The sequence below is a fragment of the Lepidochelys olivacea genome, assembly GCF_965140295.1.
Source record: "Lepidochelys olivacea isolate rLepOli2 genome assembly, chromosome: 10".
Lineage (NCBI taxonomy): Eukaryota > Metazoa > Chordata > Testudines > Cheloniidae > Lepidochelys > Lepidochelys olivacea.
Window position 1 is genome coordinate 2619729 of NC_140420.1, and position 22854 is coordinate 2642582.

General features: G+C 48.2%; 1 protein-coding gene across 3 annotated transcripts in view; it reads right to left on the reverse strand.

Moving 5' to 3' along the window:
* Window positions 1-17293: 17293 nt before the first annotated feature.
* Window positions 17294-22854, reverse strand: part of CACNG3 (calcium voltage-gated channel auxiliary subunit gamma 3) — a 70157-nt gene continuing 64596 nt past the window's right edge. For all 3 annotated transcript variants that reach the window (XM_084641791.1, XM_084641792.1, XM_084641790.1), the window contains 2 exons: window positions 21721-21861; window positions 17294-18843 (listed from right to left, as the gene is read on the reverse strand). In XM_084641791.1, coding sequence (XP_084497917.1) covers window positions 18332-18843; window positions 21721-21861 — 653 coding nt within the window. In that variant the 3' untranslated portion in view covers window positions 17294-18331. The remainder of the gene's footprint in view (window positions 18844-21720; window positions 21862-22854) is intronic.

Consider the following 22854-nt stretch of genomic DNA (forward strand, 5'->3'; position numbering starts at 1 on the left):
AATTAAAACAATCAATATACATTCAAAACTGCATGAAATGCACGTAGAGAGAGAAGGAAAAGGGAAAATCGGTGTGTGAAAGACACACACACACACACACAATGTGTATGACAGAGAGGTGTGTACAGATCACTTACAATGTTGGCATCCTATTTATAAACTCGGTTGGCTGCCTAAGGGAAAACCCTCTGGGGACGGTCTCAGCACGTGAGATGCAGCCATTTATGTGGATTTATATCCTGGCTTAACTCTAACATTCATGAAATAAAAACATATACCACACACCAGCGCAGCCAGAGGCCCTGCTGCCTTTGCCTCCTTGGAGATGTTCAGCTGCAAGGACAGGATGGCAGGAAGAATGGCCCAGTGGTTAGGGCCCCACCCAGGAGTCCTGGGTTTAATGTCCTCTTCTGCCACAAGCTTTCTTTGTGCCCTTGGACAATTCACTTAGGTTATGTCTACACTGCATACAAACAAGTCCCCCCTCCCATCCCCATGGCAGCGAGTCTCAGAGCCTGGGTCAACTAACTCATGGGGCTAAAGACAGCAGTGTAGCTGAATGTCTGCACGGCTATTCTGAAATCCTGCTGGTCTCGGTCCAGAGCCCCGGCCCTGGGAGAGCCCTGCCAACCTACTCCTTCTAGACCTTCTTCAGTGGCTTCAGGCAAGCCCCTCCTGGTCTTCTTCCTCATCTCCCTCTCCACAGGAAACCACACCAGCTCAGGCCTGGGCCCAGGCCCGCGCCCCTGGCAAGCTTCACCCCCCAACTTGTGTCCTCTCTGGATCTCTCTCTGGCTCCCTCTCAGCAGAGGTCTGGACAGTTACCAGAAAGCTGCCCAGCAGATTGTTGTTGATTGATATTGATGATCATGATGATGATGATGATGATGCTGCCACCAGCCCTCTCCCCAGCTCTGAGGCAGGAACTGCCTTTTATCCTGATCACCCCTTCCCAGCAGGCCTTGCTGTAGCCAATGGTCGCCTTATCTGAGGGGAAGGCCACGTACAGGTGGGGATTGTGTCTAAGCTCTCCCTGTGTGGGAGTACCGTTCCCCTGGACAGGGTTCTCCAATTCCTGGCTCCTTGCTGATCCGAGGCAAAATTAGAATCTAGTTTGAGTCGGTGCAGAACTTCAAATCAGCGAGAGTCACTGGGGAAAAGGGGGCTCAAATACCAAGGTGCCAGGAGAAATGCTACTTAGCTATACATGGAACCGCAGGGGCTATCTGTCTCCGCTCACAGCGGACTTTTTTTAAAACTAACACTGCCCCCCTGTGCAGTCACAGATGAACCCCCACAAACTAGCTGTCCTTGGGAATGCAGATAGAATTGCTGCTCTGCTCCAGGTGACAACAGTCTGGCACTCAGAAGCGCTGATCTTCATTCCCTGGCCCCAATGATATGATATCAGTCAGAGCTGCAAACAGGTTAGACTCTCTTGCACCATTGCCAGCAATCCCGCGTCAAGCCTCAGAAAATAATGAGATTGGCTTAAAACCCCTGAAGGGTTTTTAAAATAATAAATGTTTGTTTCTTTCATTTTGCCTCCTGGTTTCTGAGCCCTTGGGGTTCACTTCTTTCAGGTTTTTAAGCTTTTCTCAGCACACACAAGGGCTAGCAATGTTCTTTTTAAAAAATGAGAGCTGAGAGCTCATCTAGTCACTTGACTCCAGCAGCTGGGGCTTTAAGAGAAAACACCAAGTCTTGTGAGATGTGCGATAAAAATCACAAGAACTGGCAATATCACTTCTCTCACATAGTAGCTGCCTGTTCCACTCCATGCCTGCATGGCTCTGCCTGCCAAATATTTGCTTGGTTTCCACTCCCTACCACTCCAGGCAAGCCTAGCTTCACTGAAACCAAAGCTAGTGGTGACCTTGTGTGGCAGGGAACTGAGAGTGGATTTAAAGGATCTGCGCCAGCTGTGATCCTTTAATCAATCATCCATGCCCATAGGAGAGGACATTCCCAAGGGCCAGATTTTTAGATTTTTGGATTTTTAGGTGGGTTTCATGTATTTTGCACAAGGGAGAAGACCATGTGACAGGAAGAAGAAAGCACCATCTCCTATCAGGCACGTGTGGTAGTAAGGCTGTGAGAAAGGCTAAGTTTTTAGTTAGAACCGCTGTAACCAGGAACTTCTGGCAACCCTTCTTCAGACAACGGGTAATAAACATGGGAGGAAGACCAGGAAAGCACAGGAACCAATTCCAGGGGTAACTATGTTTGCTTGTGGAAAAGGAAGAAATAGACGGACATGCAGAAAAAACAGGAAGGTGGGATAACAGATGCTAAGTAAAACTGGACTTTGTGGTCTGTTCCTGTTCCTAACATAGCTACCGTGTATATATATACTTATTACTTACCCAGCTGTTGAAAACAGATGTAGGGGATTCCCGTTAATGTTTGCTTCTTTGGTGCAGTTCATAATAAAGCACCTCTGATCCCAACCAAAACAATCAGCAGAAAATTTTGTTAAGCCCTTACATCAAATCCTTTGTGTTTGATCATACAAGTCTAGAAGTGTGGAGCACGCATTTATGAATTGCTATTTTAAATGAAGCAACTCAAACATGCCACTTCCTAAGCTATCTGCCTAAAGAAAACGAACCTGTCTCTATTCATAGCCAGCTTCGGTAAAAAGATATTCGCAAATCACTAATAGTGACAGTTTACTCTAAAGTGCTTGAGGGGAAAAAAATACCAAGTATCTTATATCAAGCTGTGCATAATTCAGTTTTAATTGCCAAGGACTTTTAATATGAATACTGGTCACTTTGAGGAGATGGGTATTTTTAATGGATTTTAACAGAAATATTAACAGAAATTATTAGTATGAACAGTTGGTTCAAACATCACATGTATAAGCTATAGAGCTGAGAAAGACCAGTTATCCAAATTTATTATTGAGGCAAATAGCTTACTACTTTTTTAAAAAAAGGATTAGACAATTGTGTTAAAAAAAGAATAATATCTGGAGTTCATAGAATCATAGAATATCAGGGTTGGAAGAGACCTAGTCCAACTCCCTGCTCAAAGCAGGACCAACCCCAACTAAGGCCTGGTCTACACTGTGGGAGGGGAGGGACTCGATCTAAGTTAACTCAACTTCAGCTACGTGAATAATGTAGCTGAAGTCGACATACTTAGATCTACTTACCGTGGTGTCTTCACTGCAGTATGTTCGACTCCGCCTGCGCCTCTCGCCCTGGTGGAGTACCGGAGTCAACGGGAGAGCGCTCGGCAGTCGATTTATCGCATCTAGACTAGACTCCCCGCTGGATCGATCGCTGCCCGTCGATCCAGCGGGTAATGTAGACAAGCCCTTAATCATCCCAGTCAGGGCTTTGTCAAACCGGGCCTTAAAAGCTCTAAGGATGGAGATTCCACCACCTCCCTAGGTAACCTATTCCAGGGCTTTTCCACCCTCCCAGTGAAATAGTGTTTCCTAATATCCAACCTAGACCTCCCCCACTGCAACTTGAGACCATTACTCCTTGTTCTGTCATCCGCTACCACTGAGAACAGCCAAGCTCCATTCTGCTTTGGAAGCCCCCTTCAGGTAGTTGAAGGCTGCTATCAAATCCCCCCTCACTCTTCTCTTCTGCAACTAAATAATCCCAGTTCCCTCAGCCTCTCCTCATAAGTCATTTGCCCCAGCCCCCTAATCATTTTCATTGCCCTCTGCTGGACTCTCTCCAGTTTGTCCACATCCTTTCTGTAATGGGGGGGGGGGTGCGCCAAAACTGGACACAGTACTCCAGGTGTGGCCTCATCAATGCCGAATAAGGGGAATAATCACTTCCCTCCATCTGCTGGCAATGCTCCTACTAATACAACCCAATATGCCGTTAGCCTTCTTGGCAATGAGGGCACACTGCTGACTCATATCCAGCTTCTCGTCCACCGTAATCCCCAGGTCCTTTTCTGCAGAACTTCTGCTTAGCCAGTCAGTCTCCAGCCTGTAGCAGTGCATGGGATTCTTCTGTCCTACGTGCAGGACTCAGCACTTGTCCTTGTTGAACCAACAGATTGTTGAACCTCATCAGATTGAGTTACACAAGCCCAGATGAAAATATAAAGAGTATTAATTCCCATGCTTTAGGGCACCAGCTGAGCCTTAGCTAAGGTCAGGAAGAAATTGTTGCACCCATAGTAAAGTATCACTAATTTAGGCCTCAAATCTTGCAAGCCGCTGATGATTTACACCTTGCTCTGCATTTTGTGCCATTGGTTACAATCAAGTGACAGGATACCAGACTAGATGGAGCACTGATATGTTCTGATGTGGTAGGCTCCTGTTTCTTATTTAATTTGTTTTGGGTGCAATTGGTTTAATTTAAAAATCAACCCCCATTCTAAGCAAGCAGACACGCCAAGCAAAACAATAAAAAATCCCCCTGATTAGATTTTTGAATCAGAGTATACAGCATTGATGCCCTCCTTTTCCTGAGTGAGGAGCCTGGCTGCAATATCTGAAATAGCCAGTGAATCACTCAGAGCTTTACTTTGCTTTTCAGAAATGTATCAACGAAAATGTCTCCCTGCTTTAAATGCAAAATATGTATAAAAATCATGGAAGAAAAGATGTTTTTTGCTGCTTTCATTTGTTTTGGCAAACTCATCAGGAAGAAGATACAAAGGTTATGGCAGTTTGGTGCTTGGCTTTAACTTTATTGAGGAACAGCTGGAACAAGAATTCCATCAGGGTATTAGAATTCCTAGCAGATAAAATTGTAACAGGGACTGTCGCCTTTGAAACGAACAAAACTAAAGCGGGAGTGAATATTGAATGAAGGGTTCAGTGTGGCTTTCAACCTGCAGCATATCAAAGTTTCTATGATCAAAGTCTCTCATGATTTACTTAAAAGAGGTTCTCTAAGTGCATTGATCCTGTCAGTGAGCTGATGAGATTTTTGGATATTGTAGGCTAGGCAGTTTTGTAAGACTATCTGAGGAACTGGGCTGGATTTGCTGGCAGGGTCATAATTTAGTTCAGCTTTTCCCTATTTTACATTCCACTCTTGCTAGCCGAGGTAACAGTGACTCTTCATATGCTGAAGTTCTGTGTGCTCACTGCATGGCTTCCAGTGTGGCACCAGGGGTCTTTTCCAGGCAGAGTCTGTGACATAGAGCCAGTTTTGAGCAGGATGGGCATCTCCTGGATCCCAGCACCATCCGGCTTCTTGCAAATGGTAACCTGACTGACCTGGAGTCTTGAATGGCCTGCAATGAGCTGGGCCTTCATGTAAAGCAGAACAGTGTCTGATTGCAGGCTGCACTGATCTACAAAAGAGAGCTCATGGAGCTCATAGTGGAGAACAATAAGCACTCTCCCTTTAACAAGACAGCGGAGTCCTGTGACTGCCTATTGGGGGAGCAGCTGACTGGGAACCATCAGCTTCTGCCCATGGCTAAAGAACATAGCAGCACGATCAGATTGCTCTGAGAAGTGTCCTCCCTCCCATTTCAGTTTGGCCTCTGGTACGACCCTTTGTGCAATATACCATGTCCAGTGCCAGTTACTCCTGGGGGAGCTTTATCTGCACACTTAGTGAGGACGTATGTGTATAAAGCATGCCCAGATGAATAGTTGCAGGACATGAACATAAAGTAGGACAAAATAATGCTTTGTTCTGAAAAATCTTCTTTTGAGTCACTTGAATCAGCCTCTGTCCACAGGCTCCCGGAGGAAGGGGGCACACGGCTGCCGAACGCAGTTGGGCCGGTTGTGTGATCGTGGTTGGGGAACAGGCAGCTGCAACCCGGAGACCCACTCTAGGAGCGAGTGGTAAGGCTACAGAAGAGTGAGCTCAAGAGTGACGAAAAGGAGTCCAGAGCACAGCTTGCCCGGTAACTGTGGCACCTTCCGAAAGGTTTGGAGCTTTTCTCAAAGCTTGTCTAAACTTACCCAAACTTCGTTGGTCAGGAAGCTGGGTGGAAATCTGGGGCAAACAGGATACTTGGGCGTGTGTGTGTGTGTGCATGGGCACGTGTATATCTGTGTCTGTGTGTGTGCAAGATTTCCAGTATTTGAGTTCCTGGAACTGCTTTGGGGGGTGGTTATATTTTTCATGGAAGAGGGTCATTTTGCCCCATCCCTCCGCCTTACATGGGCCAAGTGTGTCAACCACCTCAGCAGTCTCATGCTGTGATCATTATGGCAACTCCATGTCTGAGGGCTTGTCTTCACCACGGAGCTGAATCGGTGCTGCTGCAATCGATGTAATTTAGTACCGTACTTTAGGTCAACTTCCCCTGGCAGTGAAGCTCACAATGGCGCCCAGTTGTGGTTATCCCAAATGAAGGACCTTTTAGTTTAGCACAAGGGTTTCCACCCCCACTCTTGACTTCAGCCTCTGTGTAACCAGCTCTTCCACAGGCCATTCCTGTCCCTTGGAAATCCCCTTGTCACAAAACCCACCCCCATTACAGACTCTCAAAGGCTGAAGAAAATTTTTTTCATAAGCAGTTTATATTTAAGCATAATGACTTTCCTTGTGCAAAATTGTGGATTTATAATTGATAAGGATAGAATCTTAAATATTTGTCAAGTGCATGAGGAGCTAAGATCGGTGTCTGTGTAAACTGAAATAAATAAATAATGTAAGAGTTCCTTAGGTGTTACATAACCAACCACCCAATGCAAGAAGTTGTGCAACGCCTCTGTCCTCAGACGGATATTACATGGCAGGTAAATTAAGATGCTTCCTTCTTCTGTGTCTTTTTTCACTGTAAGTCTTTTCACTCCTTTGTTTTTAAATATTTCCCCAAGATCTAATCGCTACACTTCTTCAACTGTTTTTAATACATGCAATCAGTGACTACTGCAATTAAGAGGCCTAATTAGCATCTGAATAGTTCTTCTTACACAAAAAAATCATTGCAATGGTAGCAAATAAACCTTAATGAAGACAAAAAAATCTTTACACAGTCTAAAGCCACTTGTAATCATGATCTTTTATTGTAAAAACTTCCCTCTCTTTAGATTGTTTGAATAGCTCTTCGAGGGACTCTTCTGTATGCAGCGCTAACAATGAACTGCTAACCAGTGCTCTCTGAACATAGCAACACTCAGCAGCCTAAGTAAAATACATCCTTAGAATCAGATTCCTATGGAGCTGGTTGCACATAAAAAACATTGTCCTGTTCTCCCAACCGTCTGGGCTCTACACCAAAGGACAATTGTGCTCTGTAGATGCCAAGAATGGGTTTGAATTTTCAAATCAGTCAAGTGGGACACAGGTGCATGAGTGGCAATTCATGTGGATTTCTCACTGGGAGGGCAGTTTGTTGACTCTTCATCCAACTCTTATGTGCACAAGTTTCCTTTGCCACGTCGGTGAGCCAGGATTTCACCCCAGATCTGAAATCCAGGCTGTGGAGATGGAATGGGTGTGAATTAACCAGGAAAAGGAAGGCCTGCTCTTAAAAAGATCCTGAGATACCACAGAGAGAGTGAGAGAAGAATAGCAAAAGTCACGCGGGGCTGGAGAGGTTGGGGAACAACTCAAAGCTGAATGTGTCCACTTGGCTAACTGATGCCTAGAGAGGCACAGGAGACAATTTCTGCATGAGTCTGAAGGCTGTGAGCAGCAAGCAGAGTAATTCTGTCGTGTGGAACACAGGGGTCACCAGAGGGAATTAAAGAAAGGAAAAATTAGGTTCAATATCAGGGGAAATTTACTGGGAACAAACCCTGTGAGGAGCAGCACAGTCTCCCAGGGGAAGGGCGGAGGCTCATTTGCTGGAGACGTTGAAAGCTAACCCTGGACAGAACATTACAAAATGCAAAGTAGGGACCAGAGAGTGGAACCAGCTGGCCTCATCAGATTTTCCATCTTTTGTTTCCGTGAGCTGCTGAACAAAACCACACAAGCATTCTGCAACACTTGGGGTGCTAACAGGGAGAAATCTGACTGGACAAGCCAAATAACCAGAGCTGTCATCACATGATTAACTGAGTCCATCCCCTCAGAACAACCTAAAAGGTGAGGAGTTAGGAAAGAGACATGCCTGCTTCTGTTTCAAGTCCTAGCCTTTCTAGCACCCCCACACTTCTCTCTTGTGAGCAAGCGGCTTAGGGACCAGTTCCTAAGGCTGGAAATGAGCAGTATCTTCTGGTGTCCTGTACATCAATGAGAAGGGGCTGTGGTTAGTCTAGGAGAAGAGTTTAGCCTTTAGACAATAACATCAATTGGCAAGAGCCCCAGCTGGTGTACATTCATAGAATCATAGAATCATAGAATATCAGGGTTGGAAGGGACCTCAGGAGGTCATCTAGTCCAACCCCCTGCTCAAAAGCAGGACCAATCCCCAATTAAATCATCCCAGCCAGGGCTTTGTCAAGCCTGACCTTAAAAACTTCTAAGGAAGGAGATTCCACCACCTCCCTAGGCAATGCATTCCAGTGTTTCACCACCCTCCTAGTGAAAAAGTTTTTCCTAATATCCAACCTAAACCTCCCCCACTGCAACTTGAGACCATTACTCCTTGTCCTGTCCTCTTCTACCACTGAGAATAGTCTAGAACCATCCTCTCTGGAACCACCTCTCAGGTAGTTGAAAGCAGCTATCAAATCCCCCCTCATTCTTCTCTTCTGCAGACTAAACAATCCCAGTTCCCTCAGCCTGCTCATTTCTCTGCTCGCTATGCCCCTACTTATACATCCCAAAATGCCATTGGCCTTCTTGGCAACAAGGGCACACTGCTGACTCATATCCAGCTTCTCGTCCACTGTCACCCCTAGGTCTTTTTCCACAGAACTGCTGCCTAGTCATTCGGTCCCTAGTCTGTAGCTGTGCATTGGGTTCTTCCGTCCTAAGTGCAGGACCCTGCACTTATCCTCATTGAACCTCATCAGATTTCTTTTGGCCCAATCCTCCAATTTGTCCAGGTCCCTCTGTATCCTATCCCTGCCCTCCAGCGTATCTACCACTCCTCCCAGTTTAGTGTCATCCGCAAATTTGCTGAGAGTGCAATCCACACCATCCTCCAGATCATTTATGAAGATATTGAACAAAACCGGCCCCAGGACCGACCCCTGGGGCACTCCACTTGACACCGGCTGCCAACTAGACATGGAGCCATTGATCACTACCCGTTGAGCCCGACAATCTAGCCAACTTTCTACCCACCTTATAGTGCATTCATCCAGCCTGTACTTCTTTAACTTGCTGACAAGAATACTGTGGGAGACAGTGTCAAAAGCTTTGCTAAAGTCAAGAAATAATACATCCACTGCTTTCCCTTCATCCACAGAACCAGTAATCTCATCATAGAAGGCGATTAGATTAGTCAGGCATGACCTTCCCTTGGTGAATCCATGCTGACTGTTCCTGATCACTTTCCTCTCATGTAAGTGCTTCAGGATTGATTCTTTGAGGACCTGCTCCATGATTTTTCCTGGAACTGAAGTGAGGCTGACTGGCCTGTAGTTCCCAGGATCTTCCTTCTTCCCTTTTTTAAAGATGGGCACTACATTAGCCTTTGTCCAGTCATCCGGGACTTCCCCCATTCGCCACGAGTTTTCAAAGATAATGGCCAATGGCTCTGCAATCACAGCCGCCAGTTCCTTTAGCACTCTCGGATGCAACTCGTCCGGCCCCATGGACTTGTGCACGGCCAGCTTTTCTAAATAGTCCCTAACCACCTCTTTCTCCACAGAGGGCTGGCCATCTATTCCCCATGTTGTGATGCCCAGCGCAGCAGTCTGGGAGCTGACCTTGTTAGTGAAGACAGAGGCAAAAAAAGCATTGAATACATTAGCTTTTTCCACATCCTCTGTCACTAGGTTGCCTCCCTCATTCAGTAAGGGGCCCATACTTTCCTTGGCTTTCTTCTTGTTGCCAACATACCTGAAGAAACCTTTCTTGTTACTCTTAACATCTCTCGCTAGCTGCAGCTCCAGGTGCGATTTGGCCCTCCTGATTTCATTCCTACATGCCCGAGCAATATTTTTATACTCTTCCCTGGTCATATGTCCAACCTTCCACTTCTTGTAAGCTTCTTTTTTATGTTTAAGATCCGCTAGGATTTCACCGTTAAGCCAAGCTGGTTGCCTGCCATATTTACTATTCTTTCGACACATCGGGATGGTTTGTCCCTGTAACCTCAACAGGGATTCCTTGAAATACAGCCAGCTCTCCTGGACTCCTTTCCCCTTCAAGTTAGTCCCCCAGGGGATCCTATCCATCCATTCCCTGAGGGAGTCGAAGTCTGCTTTCCTGAAGTCCAGGGTCCGTATCCTGCTGCTTACCTTTCTTCCCTGTGTCAGGATCCTGAACTCAACCAACTCATGGTCACTGCCTCCCAGATTCCCATCCACTTTTGCTTCCTCTACTAATTCTTCCCGGTTTGTGAGCAGCAGGTCAAGAAAAGCTCCCCCCCAGTTGGCTCCTCTAGCACTTGCATGAGGAAATTGTCCCCTATGCTTTCCAACAACTTCCTGGATTGTCTATGCACCGCTGTATTGCTCTCCCAGCAGATATCAGGAAAATTAAAGTCACCCATGAGAACCAGGGCGTGCGATCTAGTAACATTGACTTCAGCAGCGGGAGGATAATGCTGGGGATCTGGCCTTTTGTTTCTAGCTAGACTGGGAGAATGCAAGGGAGGAAGTGTCCTGTAAAAGCACATTCTTAATTTGACTGTGAGGTACTGACAGAGATTACAAAGGACATGCAAGCCAGACATCACATCTGATCCATTTTCCTGTGGTCCGCAGCCCCTAAGGGGGTCCACAGACAGTCTAAGATGTCCAAAGGAGTCTGCACCTTGATTCAAAATTTTCTAGGGGTCTGCAAATGAAAAAAGGTTGAAAACCAATGTTCTAATGTTAACAAAGCAGGAAAGTAAATGGAACAGTTCCCCTTCCTCCACATTATCTGTGATTAATAGAATAATAGAAATTTAGGGCTGGAAGGGACCTCAAGAAGTCATCGGGTCCAGCCCCTGGTGCTGCAGCAGGACCTAGTCAACCTAGACCATCCCTGACAGGTGTTTGTCTAACCTGTTTTTAAAAATCCTCCAAGGATGGGGATTTTACAACCTGCCTTGGAAGCCTATTCCAAAGCTTACCTAGGCTTGTAATTAGAAGAAGTTTTTCCTAATAGCTAACCTAACTCCCCCTTGCTTCTGATTAAGCCCTTTACTTGTTGTCCTACTCTCAGTGGACATGGAGAACAATTGATCGCTGTCTTCTCTAAAACAGCCCTTAAGATATTTGACAACTGTTATCAGGTCCCCAGCGTAGTCTTCTTTGCTCAAGACTAAACATGGCCAGTTTTTTTTAAACTTTCCTCACAGATCAGGTTTTTTAAACCTTTTCTCATTTTTGTTGCTTTCCTCTGGACTCTTTCCAATTTGTCCACATCGCACCTAAAATGCGGCATCCAGATTTGGACACAGTACTCCACTGCTGAGCTGCGCGGGACAACTACCTCCCGTGTCTTACAGGTGACCCTCCTGTTAATACTCCCCAGAATGCTATTGACAACATTCCATCTGTGATCCACAATCTCCAAGCTGCCTAATCAAGCCCTGTAGACCCCCGAGACAAAGTCCCTCCAGCAGGCCTACCGTGCTTGTGAGAAGGTTAAATGAGATTTCAGTTAAGTGACATGACAAACTGTGAGGCCAGCTGCTTGGAAACTGCTTCCATCAGGAGAGCTCTGCTCCAGCGAGAAAAGGTGGCTGATCATTTCGAACGCGTTCTCTGGCTACATACACAAGCCCTGTCATTTAACAACTAAATTTTTTTTGTCAGTCCTCGCCTTCCTGTAGCTTGTCACATTGTGCAGGCAGCCAGCACTTCCCTTCAAAGGCAGCTCAGAGGAGGCCCTCTCTAATGCTGACTTCTAAGCCCAGCAATAAGAAAAGGAGTACTTGTGACACCTTAGAGACTAACCAATTTATTTGAGCATAAGCTTTCGTGAGCTACAGCTCACTTCATCGGATGCATACTGTTGAAACTGCAGAAGACATTATATATACAGAGACCATGAAACAATACCTCCTCCCACCCCACTCTCCTGCTGGTAATAGCTTATCTAAAGGGATCACTCTCCTTACAATGTGTATGATAATCAAGGTGGGCCATTTCCAGCACAAATCCAGGTTTTCTCACCCCTACCCCCCCCTTCCAAAAGCCACACACACAAACTCACTCTCCTGCTGGTAACAGCCCATCCAAAGCGACCACTCTCCCCACAATGTGCACGATAATCAAGGTGGGTCATTTCCAGCACAAATCCAGGTCTTCTCACTCACTCCCCCGCCACACACACACAAACTCACTCTCCTGCTGGTAATAGCTCATCCAAACTGACCACTCTCCTTACAATGTGTATGATAATCAAGGTGGGCCATTTCCAGCATAAATCCAAGTTTAACCAGAATGTCTGGGGGGGGGGGTAGGAAAAAACAAGGGGAAATAGGCTACCTTGCATAATGACTTAGCCACTCCCACTCTCTATTTAAGCCTAAATTAATAGTATCCAATTTGCAAATGAATTCCAATTCAGCAGTTTCTCGCTGGAGTCTGGATTTGAAGTTTTTTTGTTGTAAGATAGCGACCTTCATGTCTGTAACTGCGTGACCAGAGAGATTGAAGTGTTCTCCGGCTGGTTTATGAATGTTATAATTCTTGACATCTGATTTGTGTCCATTTATTCTTTTACATAGAGACTGTCCAGTTTGACCAATGTACATGGCAGAGGGGCATTGCTGGCACATGATGGCATATATCACATTGGTGGATGTGCAGGTGAACGAGCCTCTGATAGTGTGGCTGATGTGATTAGGCCGTGTGATGGTGTCCCATGAATAGATATGTGGACACAGTTGGCAATGGGCTTTGATGCAAGGATAGGTTCCTGGGTTAGTGGTTCTGTTGTGTGGTATGTGGTTGTTGGTGAGTATTTGCTTCAGGTTGGGGGGCTGTCTGTAGGCAAGGACTGGCCTGTCTCCCAAGATCTGTGAGAGTGTTGGGTCATCCTTCAGGATAGGTTGTAGATCCTTAATAATGCATTGGAGGGGTTTTAGTTGGGGGCTGAAGGTGACGGCTGGTGGCGTTCTGTTATTTTCTTTGTTAGGCCTGTCCTGTAGTAGGTGACTTCTGGGAACTCTTCTGGCTCTATCAATCTGTTTCTTCACTTCCGCAGGTGGGTATTGTAGTTGTAAGAATGCTTGATAGAGATCTTGTAGGTGTTTGTCTCTGTCAAATGCAGCGGATAAAGTGAAGCCAGGAAAATTGGTCTCTGCTGATTTTGCAATTGCATACAAACGTGGCATTTCCTCTGCAAAGGAACCAGGCCAGGAGTGCCTGGGGGTATTCAGTCCCCTACCCTGCCCCTGGACAGACTGGATGTCCCAGGGCCGCCCTGACCTGGCACTTTTTAGGAAAAAAATGGCGTTTTGGCCTGACCTTAGAGCAGGCAATGCCCTGTTCTAGTTCTGCTTTGTAGCTGTTCAAGCTGGGTAAAGCATCTGCATGCTGACATCTAGGGCCAGACCATCAGTGGCAAGGAGCTATGCTTTTTTCGCAGCATACATTTATGCCCATGCTATAAAGCCAAAGGAAACCCGCACAGCTGCAATCAGTCCTCTGTCATGCATCGTCCTTGGCAGGTAAATGGACATCGCTCAGTGGCTGAGTTCACCAGCAATGAAAATCAAGGCATTCCTTCTGCCATCAGATGGAATGAGCAAGCATAGGCACCATGGCCTCTGCTGCCAGGGGACCATGAACTGGAGACGGAGGAATCCAGACAGGCCAGAACAGCGAGAGCAGCGGCTGGGTATATGCTGGGGCTTCAGACTCTGCATTTGGCCACTTTGGGTTAAAGGAGCAAACTTGTGTGCAGTGATTGAGTCGTTGACCCTACGTATATTTCTGTGGTGGGCAGATGGGGGTTGCTTGCTGGGGCAGTGATGCGTAGGGGGAAGATGTTCATTACCTATACCCTGACTAAATGCCCCAAAGTTGGAGCCGGAGGAGCAGGTGACAGGTGTTCAGCACGAGAGGGAGCAATGCTGGGCTGGGGAGACTCCTGGTCTAAACAGGTCCCTGCCCTGTTGCTTTCCTGAGTCTCCACAGCAGTGAGTCCAGTGGTCAGCACAGGGGATTGGCAGCTCTGCCACTGACTTGCTGAGTGACCTTGGCAAGTCACTTACCCTTCCCATGCCTCAGTGGAAGCTAGGTGTGACACCTGTCTCACAAGGGGCCGGGGGACTTTTACAGTTAAAGCTTGGGGCACACGTTGAGAGCCTCAGGCTCCGTCTACACTTCCAGCAGCGCATAGAGGGCAGGGATGATTGGTGTAGCTACCCTGGGCAGGGAAAGGCTCCGGCAGCGGGGAGGCAGTGGGGAAAGGCTCCGGCAGTGCCCCAGGGTGCAAGCCTTTCACCGTGGCCAGGAGAGGCTCTGGCAGCAGGACACTACACTGCTAACAATAGCAGCGTAGACCGAGGTGGCACTGCTTGGGGCAGCAGAGCGCTGCACAGGGCATGTGCCCTGAAGGTTCAGGCACGGAGAGTACTCTCTACTCTCGCCACCCAAACCGGGTCTGTCTCCACTGCTACTTATATCTGGGCTAGCTGGGCAGGTGGTGTCTGGACTGTACATGCCACCGGTATGTGTAGACGTAGCTGTAGATGAAAAGCATTAGGCATGAATTATTATTATTTTGTTAATAGGCTCCCAGAGCCATGTGCTGGGCTTACACACATCAAGTTCTTACTGGGGATGTCTCCGTCCACATTTCAACTCCCATTTGCAGGAACACCAGCCCGCCTCACACTGGCTCTAGGTCAGATCCAGAGCTGGAAGATGCCTGCTTTCTCGATGCAGCCCAGGAGTCCCGGGACATTTAGAATGATTTTCAATAGCAAATCATTTCCATACAATTCGAGCTGATGATGGTCAATTGGCCTGCAGAGAACACGGTGACATTCACTAAATGAATAATTCATCCCAGCTCAGCCTAGTAGTGACCGCAAGAGCCATGGAACTGAAAGTCTGGGGGAACAGCCAGTTTACTTAGGCATGGCTTCCCCATAATCAGCTGGCCAACCTCTCTGCCAGCTGGAGGAGGAGGAGGAGGACAATGGCAAGGGGAGGCTAGATTCTCAGGCCAGAAGAGACCATTGTGATCATCTAGTCTGACCTCCTGAATAGTACAGGCATGGAACATCCTCAAAATAATCCCTAGAGCAGATCTGTTAGAAAACCTGCCAATCTTGATTTAAAAATTGTCAGTGATGGAGAATCTAGCACGACCCCCTGGTAAATTGTTTCAATGCTGAATTACTCTCACTGTTAAAAACGTATACCTTTTTTCCAGTCTGAATTTGTCTAGCTTCAGCTTCCAGCCATTGGATCTCGTTAGACCTTTCCCTAGTAGATGGAAGCCCATAAATCAATATTTGTTCCTCATGGAGGTACTTGTAATCACATCACTCCTTAACCTTTTCTTTCAGTTAAGTAGACTGAGCTCCTGGAGTCTCTCACTATTAGGCATGCTTTCCAGTTCTTTACTCAGTCTTGTGCCTCTTCTCTGAACACTCACCTATTTATCCTCTTTCATTGTTAACACCAGAACGGGCCATAGGATTCCAGCAACAGTCACACCGGGGCTCAATATAACGGTAAAATAATCTCTCTACTCCTACACGAGATTCCCATTTCTGCATCTCAGGATCGCATTAGCTCTTTTGGGCACAGCATTACACTGGGAGCTCACGTTGAGCTATCAACTCCCTGCGCCCTCCCCCTCCCCCCCCGGACCTCAGTCGTTTTCCAAGTCACTGCTTTCTGGGATAGAGCCCCTCCCATCCTGGAAGTATGGCTGCAGTCTTCGTTCCTAGATGTCTACGTTTACAGTTAGCTGTATTAAAACGCATATTGTTTGCTTGTGTCCAGCTTACCAAGTGATCCAGGTTGCTGGTATCAGTGACCTGTCCTCTTCATTATTTACCACTCCCCGCATCTTTGCATCATCTGCAAACTTTATCAGTAATGATTTTATGTTTCCTTCCCACTCACTGATAAAAATGTTAAATAGAACAGAGCCACCCAGGATCCCTCTGGAAACACAACCATGGAATGATCATTCCCCGTTTACAGTTACATTTTGAGACCTATCAATTAGGCAGCTTTTAATCTGTTTAATGTGTGCCGTGTTAATTTTAGATCATTCTAGTTTTTTAATCAAACTGTCATGCGATACCAAGTCAAACCCCTTACGGATGTCTAAGTATGTTCTGTCAACACTATTAGCTTTATCAACCAAATTTGTAATCTCCTCATAAAAAGGGTGGGGGCTCCCTAGGATGGAATGGAGGGGGATGCCCTGAGACCACCTGGTGGCATAGAGAGAACTCATGCTTTGTGTGAGTACAGAGAGCCCCAGCACTCACGCCAAGGGTCAGACAAGCACAGCTGCACAGAAGCAGCCATGCCAGGGTAGTGTATCTATTTCGTGTACAGTGCTTCTTCAGCCACTGAGAGGAGCCAGGAGCAAATGCTCAGAAGCTATGCCTGACAGGGATTTGCTAAAGAAATACCTCAGTGTGCAGTTCTTCACTCCTTCCGAATAAATCTTACTTCCCTATCGTGGCTTCTGCTCCATAGGACACTCAAAGCACGCTGTAGACTGTGTATGTACAGAGTTTGTTACACCCATCACTGAAATGCAGCCACCTCTTTGGCAGCACAAGGCAGGTGTTGAACAGTGCATGGCACACTGCAGAACAGCGCAGAGCAAGATGTGATCATTTAATTGTAACTGCAGGGGAACATAAGGAGGTGGCATGTGATGGAGTTTGGCCAGGTTGCCATGATTAAAATCCCTTCTCTTGTCAAAAAGGGTCTTGGGCTCTTTCCTGATGAGAAAAGGTCACCACCTCAGATTTAACCCTCGTGTGAAGTACAGCACCTGCAGCTACACAGCTAGGCCCCGGCCCCGGGCAGGAAGCCACCTGCTGATAGGTACTAGCTCACCAACACCACCTATGCAGTGGGCTCACATCCAAGCCCTGAGCAGGCTTAGCACCGGGCTTGGCTTGGAAGAGCTGAGGGTGCACATCCTGGGGTGGCAAAGCTGACTTACCTGCTGCTGAGCAGTGTTTCTGCATCACAGAACACGCCTGGTCCTTTGCTTTCCTGTGCTGCACCTTGTCAGAGTGCGGATAGGAAAGTACGAGGCTGTACTGTAACGTGCTTTGTTTGACACATTTCACCATTTCCCAGCTGTTCATAGCAGCGTGAGAGTGAGTTGCTCATTTAGCCAAGTAAGTGATTCGCCAAACTTTTATTGTTACTTTTCTCTTTAATCTCCCAGTCAATTGAAACATTCTTCATTACAGACTCATAAACCAGTGACACGCGGATCACTGCCAGAGGCTCCGATGCAAACCCAGCTTCTAAAACAAGACTAGGCCAAACATCCCCTCCTTAATTGTGCCCACACAGTCACTTGTGCGTGTGTGTGTCAATTTCAGGGAGCTATTTCTTTCAGTTTAACATCAGCGGGTAATCAAATGCAGTCTAGTCGCTACTAGTCATTGGAGGGAATCTGCTTCTTAGTCCATTTACATGATCTGAATGGAACACACTCTGCCTCCCCTGTGCGCCCCCCCCACCCCCCAAGCCCTTCCAAAACCACAGAAAATTACGGAAAGGATGTTTCTTCCAACCCAACATGAAGAAATTGGATTCCAAGCTATTTAATGCATGCACGAAATGCCAGAAGGAAACCCAGACCCAAGCGCTCTATCCATTACAACAAGGCAAAATATTTTAACCACGTGAGCGCTCATTACATTAGCCGACTCAGAGCTTCATACCCTGAACTTCTAGGCAATTTCGCATAAATGTAACTATCGGGTTAATGGTTCTCACAAACAAGGCTGTCTCCAATGTTGCCATTGGGACATACAGTGAAGGTAACACTGTGATCGTTATGATCAACATGAACAATGGTGACTTTGAGAAGTCGCTGTCCCAGAGGCCACTCGAAACCACCCTGCCAATCCTCAGGGGCCTTGCTCCCAGCAAGTCACAGCAAAGCCAATGTCCCTTTCCAACCACAGAAGGAAAAGGGGTGGGATTCTGGGGCCCAAACACAGTTCAACCATAAACACAGTGACCTGGCCTGGCAAGTGGCATTTAAAGGGTGGGGTGGGGCTGAGAGCCATTTGGGTTTGTTCTTTAAAAATGGAGCTTCACTGGTAACACCATCACAAGGATCATGTCATGCAGCCAGACAAAACGCCTCCCTCTACTTCCCTGGTTGGCACAGCGCCTGAGGCGGCGTGGGGAGGAGCTGGCTCAGACAGGTGTGGTTCGTCTGTTGGCTGGGTTGTTGTGCAATGACTCCTTGAACTCTTTGGGGATGGAGTTATGGACCTGTAAAAAAGTGTGATCCCGCTCCGAGTTGAGCAGTGTCCCTATGGTCACCTTGGAAGGATCCCTGGAGAGGGTGAACATGGAGATGTCGGTGGAGGGGATGGTGCCGAACCCTTTGCTGACAGGAGACAGATCCCTGGACCTGGGCTCCGTGGAGCGGGAGCTGGATCGCCTGCGGAACCGGTACCGGTAGGTGGGGAGGCGAGAGAAGGCCGACTTCTTCAGGAGCTCGGAGTGGGACTTGGCGCGGATCTGGCGGTGCTTCTCGATGTACATGTGCACAGCAATCACCCCCACCATCTCGGCGATGATGAAGGACAAGGCGCCAAAGTAAAAAGACCAGCCGTACGAGTAGCTCTTCTTGGAGTCGCTCTGCCCCGGGTCCCCAGCGTTCGCAGAGATATACACTATAATCCCGATTATGTTACTGAGACCTGAGAGAGAGAGACAGAGAAGGAAGGATGGGTCGCTGGGCTAATAAAACATCTCTAACCCATTCAGAGCAGGTCAGAGGCTCAGAATGTTTTCGACGACGTGTATTTCCGACAAAGCCAAAACATTTTGTGGAGACGTAGCAGTTTTAACAAGTTTTCGACGGGAGGTTTCTGAGGTGCAGGCTCCCTGGTCACGTGCCGAGATGATGAGAGCGAGACGACACCCCAGCCGGACCCTTACTCTCCGGAAAGGGAGGTCTTGACACAATTCCGTTTTGTGAAAGCGTCTGAGGTGGAATGAAAACAAGTCTAGAAACCTCAAACGTTGTCACAAAATGGAATTTTCACCTGGACCCACCACTAGTCAGACACCAGGCAGCCCTGGGTGAAAGCCTCGTTCGTTCCGTCTTCTAGGGAGGGTGGCTGCCTCTGGGGCTGGAGCATTTCACAGCGTGGATGAACACCACAAACACCAAGCATGGAGGGGATGGTCAACTTCCCCTGCTCTTATGTTTATTTCTGGTCTCTGGTGTTCAGGCTCAGGCCTGTCCCAAATCCAGAAGACTGGGACTGGTGGCAGGTGTGTTTGTTTATTTTCCTGTGCCTCTTGATTTCTTGATTCTGGCTAAGACCCTAAGAGTCAACGTCTGCTCCCTGGGGGCTGCCTCCTTGAGGGGAAGCAGGGAACCCTGGGAAGCTTCTGGGAGTTCCTTCTAGTGGGCCCGTTTTCCATAATAGGGGCCAGCCACAGGGCACGTTTACAGTGCAGCTGGGTGGGGGGGGTAGTACACGTGGGGGCTTGGGCTGGCTGCCCGAGAATGGACCTGCCTTGAACCTCTTAGTACATACTTGGGTAGCTAGCCCAAGTGCCACGTGAGCTGCCCTGGGCTATGCGGCTACGTTCAATGTTGCTAGCTCAAGCCGGTTTCGATTCGGTTCTGTCGGTTGGTTTCTCATCTACATCACACGCGCCTGTCAGCCAAAGGAAGGAAACTGATTCGTCTCTTTGGGGGAAGAAACAAAACAAAACTTCCTTGAGACTAAGATGTCGTTATAAAATAATCAGCTGAAGTGTCGGGAAACACCCAGAAATGAGTCACCCCAAGGACACGCTGTGCAAAAGTGCCTCGTTTGCCTCTGAAGATTACAACTGCCCACCTGCCTGGTGCCCACATTTCCCAGCGCTCAGCAGTCACAGCGGGAGCTCAGTCCCTAGCCGCGCCCGGCCCCGTGGTGACCCAGAGCTCCGCGCCTGGCCCCATGGTGACCCAGAGCTCAGACCCCAGCCTCGCCTGGCCCTGTGGTGACCCAGAGCTCAGCCCCTAGCCGCGCCTGTGGTGACCCAGAGCTCAGCCCCCCAGCCACGCCCGTGGTGACCCTGAGCTCAGCCCCTAGCACGCTGATCCCTTCTGAAAATCTGGCTGCTTTGGTGCCCAGCTGGGAGCTGAGCTCTTTGGAAATCTGGCCGGAGGGGATGTCCACTCTGCGAAGAAAGCCCTGGGGTGCAGAGTCTCAGAGCTCAGCTCAGCTGACTTGGGCTTGTGGGGCTTGGGCCGCAGGATTAAAACCAGCAGCATGCAGGTTTCCACTCGGGCCTGCCGGAGCCCCGGGGGGAAGGGCTCTCAGAGCACAGGTTCCAGCCCATGTGGGAACACATACATGGCTATTTTTAGCCCCAGAGCATGAGCCTGAATCCATTGACTTGGACTCTGGGACTTGGTGCCGTGGGTTCCTCTTTGCAGCGTAGACTTACCCTGCGGGGGGAGGGGGGCTAAGAGCTGTGGAAAATTTCGTCTGTGCTGTACCAACCAGCCTGAAAGATGAGGGAAGCCTCATGGGAAGAGTCCTAGAGACCTGCAGGGAGACTGAGATTCTTTGGGTATGTTTTTAAAGTCTGTTCTAGAGCTCTATGGATAGGTTAAAAAACCAGCCCCAGAGAGATGATCATTCACAGCTAAGTGTGATAAATGTATAGGGGAATTTCTACAGAACCCTATTTGATTGCTAAAGAACCCTATTGGTTTAATCTCCACCAGCTGCTTTAGGGCTTTTCCATAAGGGACACGAGGGGAATGGAGACACAGAGTCTCTCACCTCTGCTTCAATGGTTCAAATCTAGACAAGGCCAGTAGTGAGCCAAGGTTGCTGCATGACATCTGATGGTGACCTCACTGAAAAACCCATTAACAAGCCCCCTTGCTGGCTGCCTCGGCCGAGAGGCCATTCCCCTCTCACTAGGAGGGGTTGCTTCTTGTCAGGGCGGAGGCACCCCGGTATGAGTCTGCTTGGGGACACGGTGATACTGGTGTGACACTTAATCTGCACCTGCTGTGGGGCCAATGACCTTGCTGAGGTCTGAGCGTATCCAGCCCTTAATTCCCAGGAGCTCTGTGGGTATACGGAGAGAAGCAGAGCCGGACAGGAACATCCAGCCCTGCCCTCGGGGCAAGAGGGGAGTTCAGTTTCCGTGGGCACCCCCTACCCATGGACCCCCTGCCCGAACAGACAAGTAAAGCAGCAATCTCCTCCTCCTTCAGACCCCTCCTGAAGGCCCACTTCTACTGCAAAGCCTCTGTAATTGCCCACCAACAACGGCCAGGCCGATGGCCAGCAGAAACAGTGTGTCTGGGTTATTTATGCCTTTAAATAGCCCCCATGTACCCTGCAGCTTGTCACCAGATACACAACCACCCACTCCTGTTCCTGCCCCCCCTCATCCTCCTCGCTCCCTCGGCTTGTTTGCAAAACCCAGGTTTTGTGCCCTGGGTAGGGACTGTGTCTCACCATATGTCTGTGCAGCACACAGGACAGGGCCCTAATCCTGGGGGGCTAGAGCCATGCAAATCCTGAGCAGTTGTGACTTGGGCGGGCACTTACCTGCGGAGACAAAGAAGATCCCAGCGCTGAGAATCACATTGTGTTTGCTCTTGTAGAATTCGCTGGCGGCCACACACAGGCCCCCGAAGAACAACAAGGCCACGCTCAGGATGGGGAAGATGCTGGATGCTCTCACGGCACCTAGCCGGGGGAGAGGAGAAGGGCTCCGTCAATCATCATTCACACGGTCTCACGAGCCCTGTGAAAACGCACGTGCAGCTCCTTGGCAAATCAGACGCTACTGACAGAACGGCTCAGTGATGGGAAGGCTGGTGTCTCTGGTTCAAACCAGCAGGGTCTGAGCCTGCTCCCATTAAAATCAATGGCAAGAATCATAACATTGGAGAAGTTTCGGGCTGGAAGGGACCTCGAGAGGTCATCTAGACCTGACCCCCACACTGAGGCAGGATCAAGTAAACCTAGACCATCCCTGACAGGTGTTTGTCCAACCAGCTCTTAAAAACCTCCAGTGATGGGGATTCCACCTCCCTTGGAAGCCTGTTACAGTATTTAACTATCCTTGTTGCTAGAAAGATTTTCCTGATATCTAACCTCAATCTCCCTTCCTACAGATTAAGCCCATTATTTCTTGTTCTACCTTCCGTGAACATAGAGAACAATTGATCACCCTCCTCTTCAGAACAGCCCTCAACAGATTGGAAGACTGTTCCCAGGTCCCCCTCAGTCGGCTTTTCTCAAGACCAAACATGCCTGTTCTTTCGTCACAGGTACGGTTTCCAAATCTTTCATCATTTTTGTTGCTCTCCTCTGGACTTTCTCCAATTTGTCCACCTCTTTCCTAAAATGGGGTGCCTGAAATTGGAAACGGTATTCCAGCCAAGGCTCACCAGTGCTGCGTAGAGAGGGATAATTACCTCCTGTGCCTTATATATGACCTTCCTGGTAATACACCCCAGAGTGTTATTAGCCTTTCTCACAACTACATCACATCGTTGACTCATCTTCGATTTGTGATCCACTTTACCTGCCAGAGCCTTTTCTGCAACATGGCCACCTAGCCAGTTTTCCCCCATTTTGTATTTGTGCATTTCATTTTTTCTTCCATTGACTCCCACTGATTTCAATTGTACATGCTCAGGAGCTAGAAATACAGTAAAATGCTTGGGTGCTGGG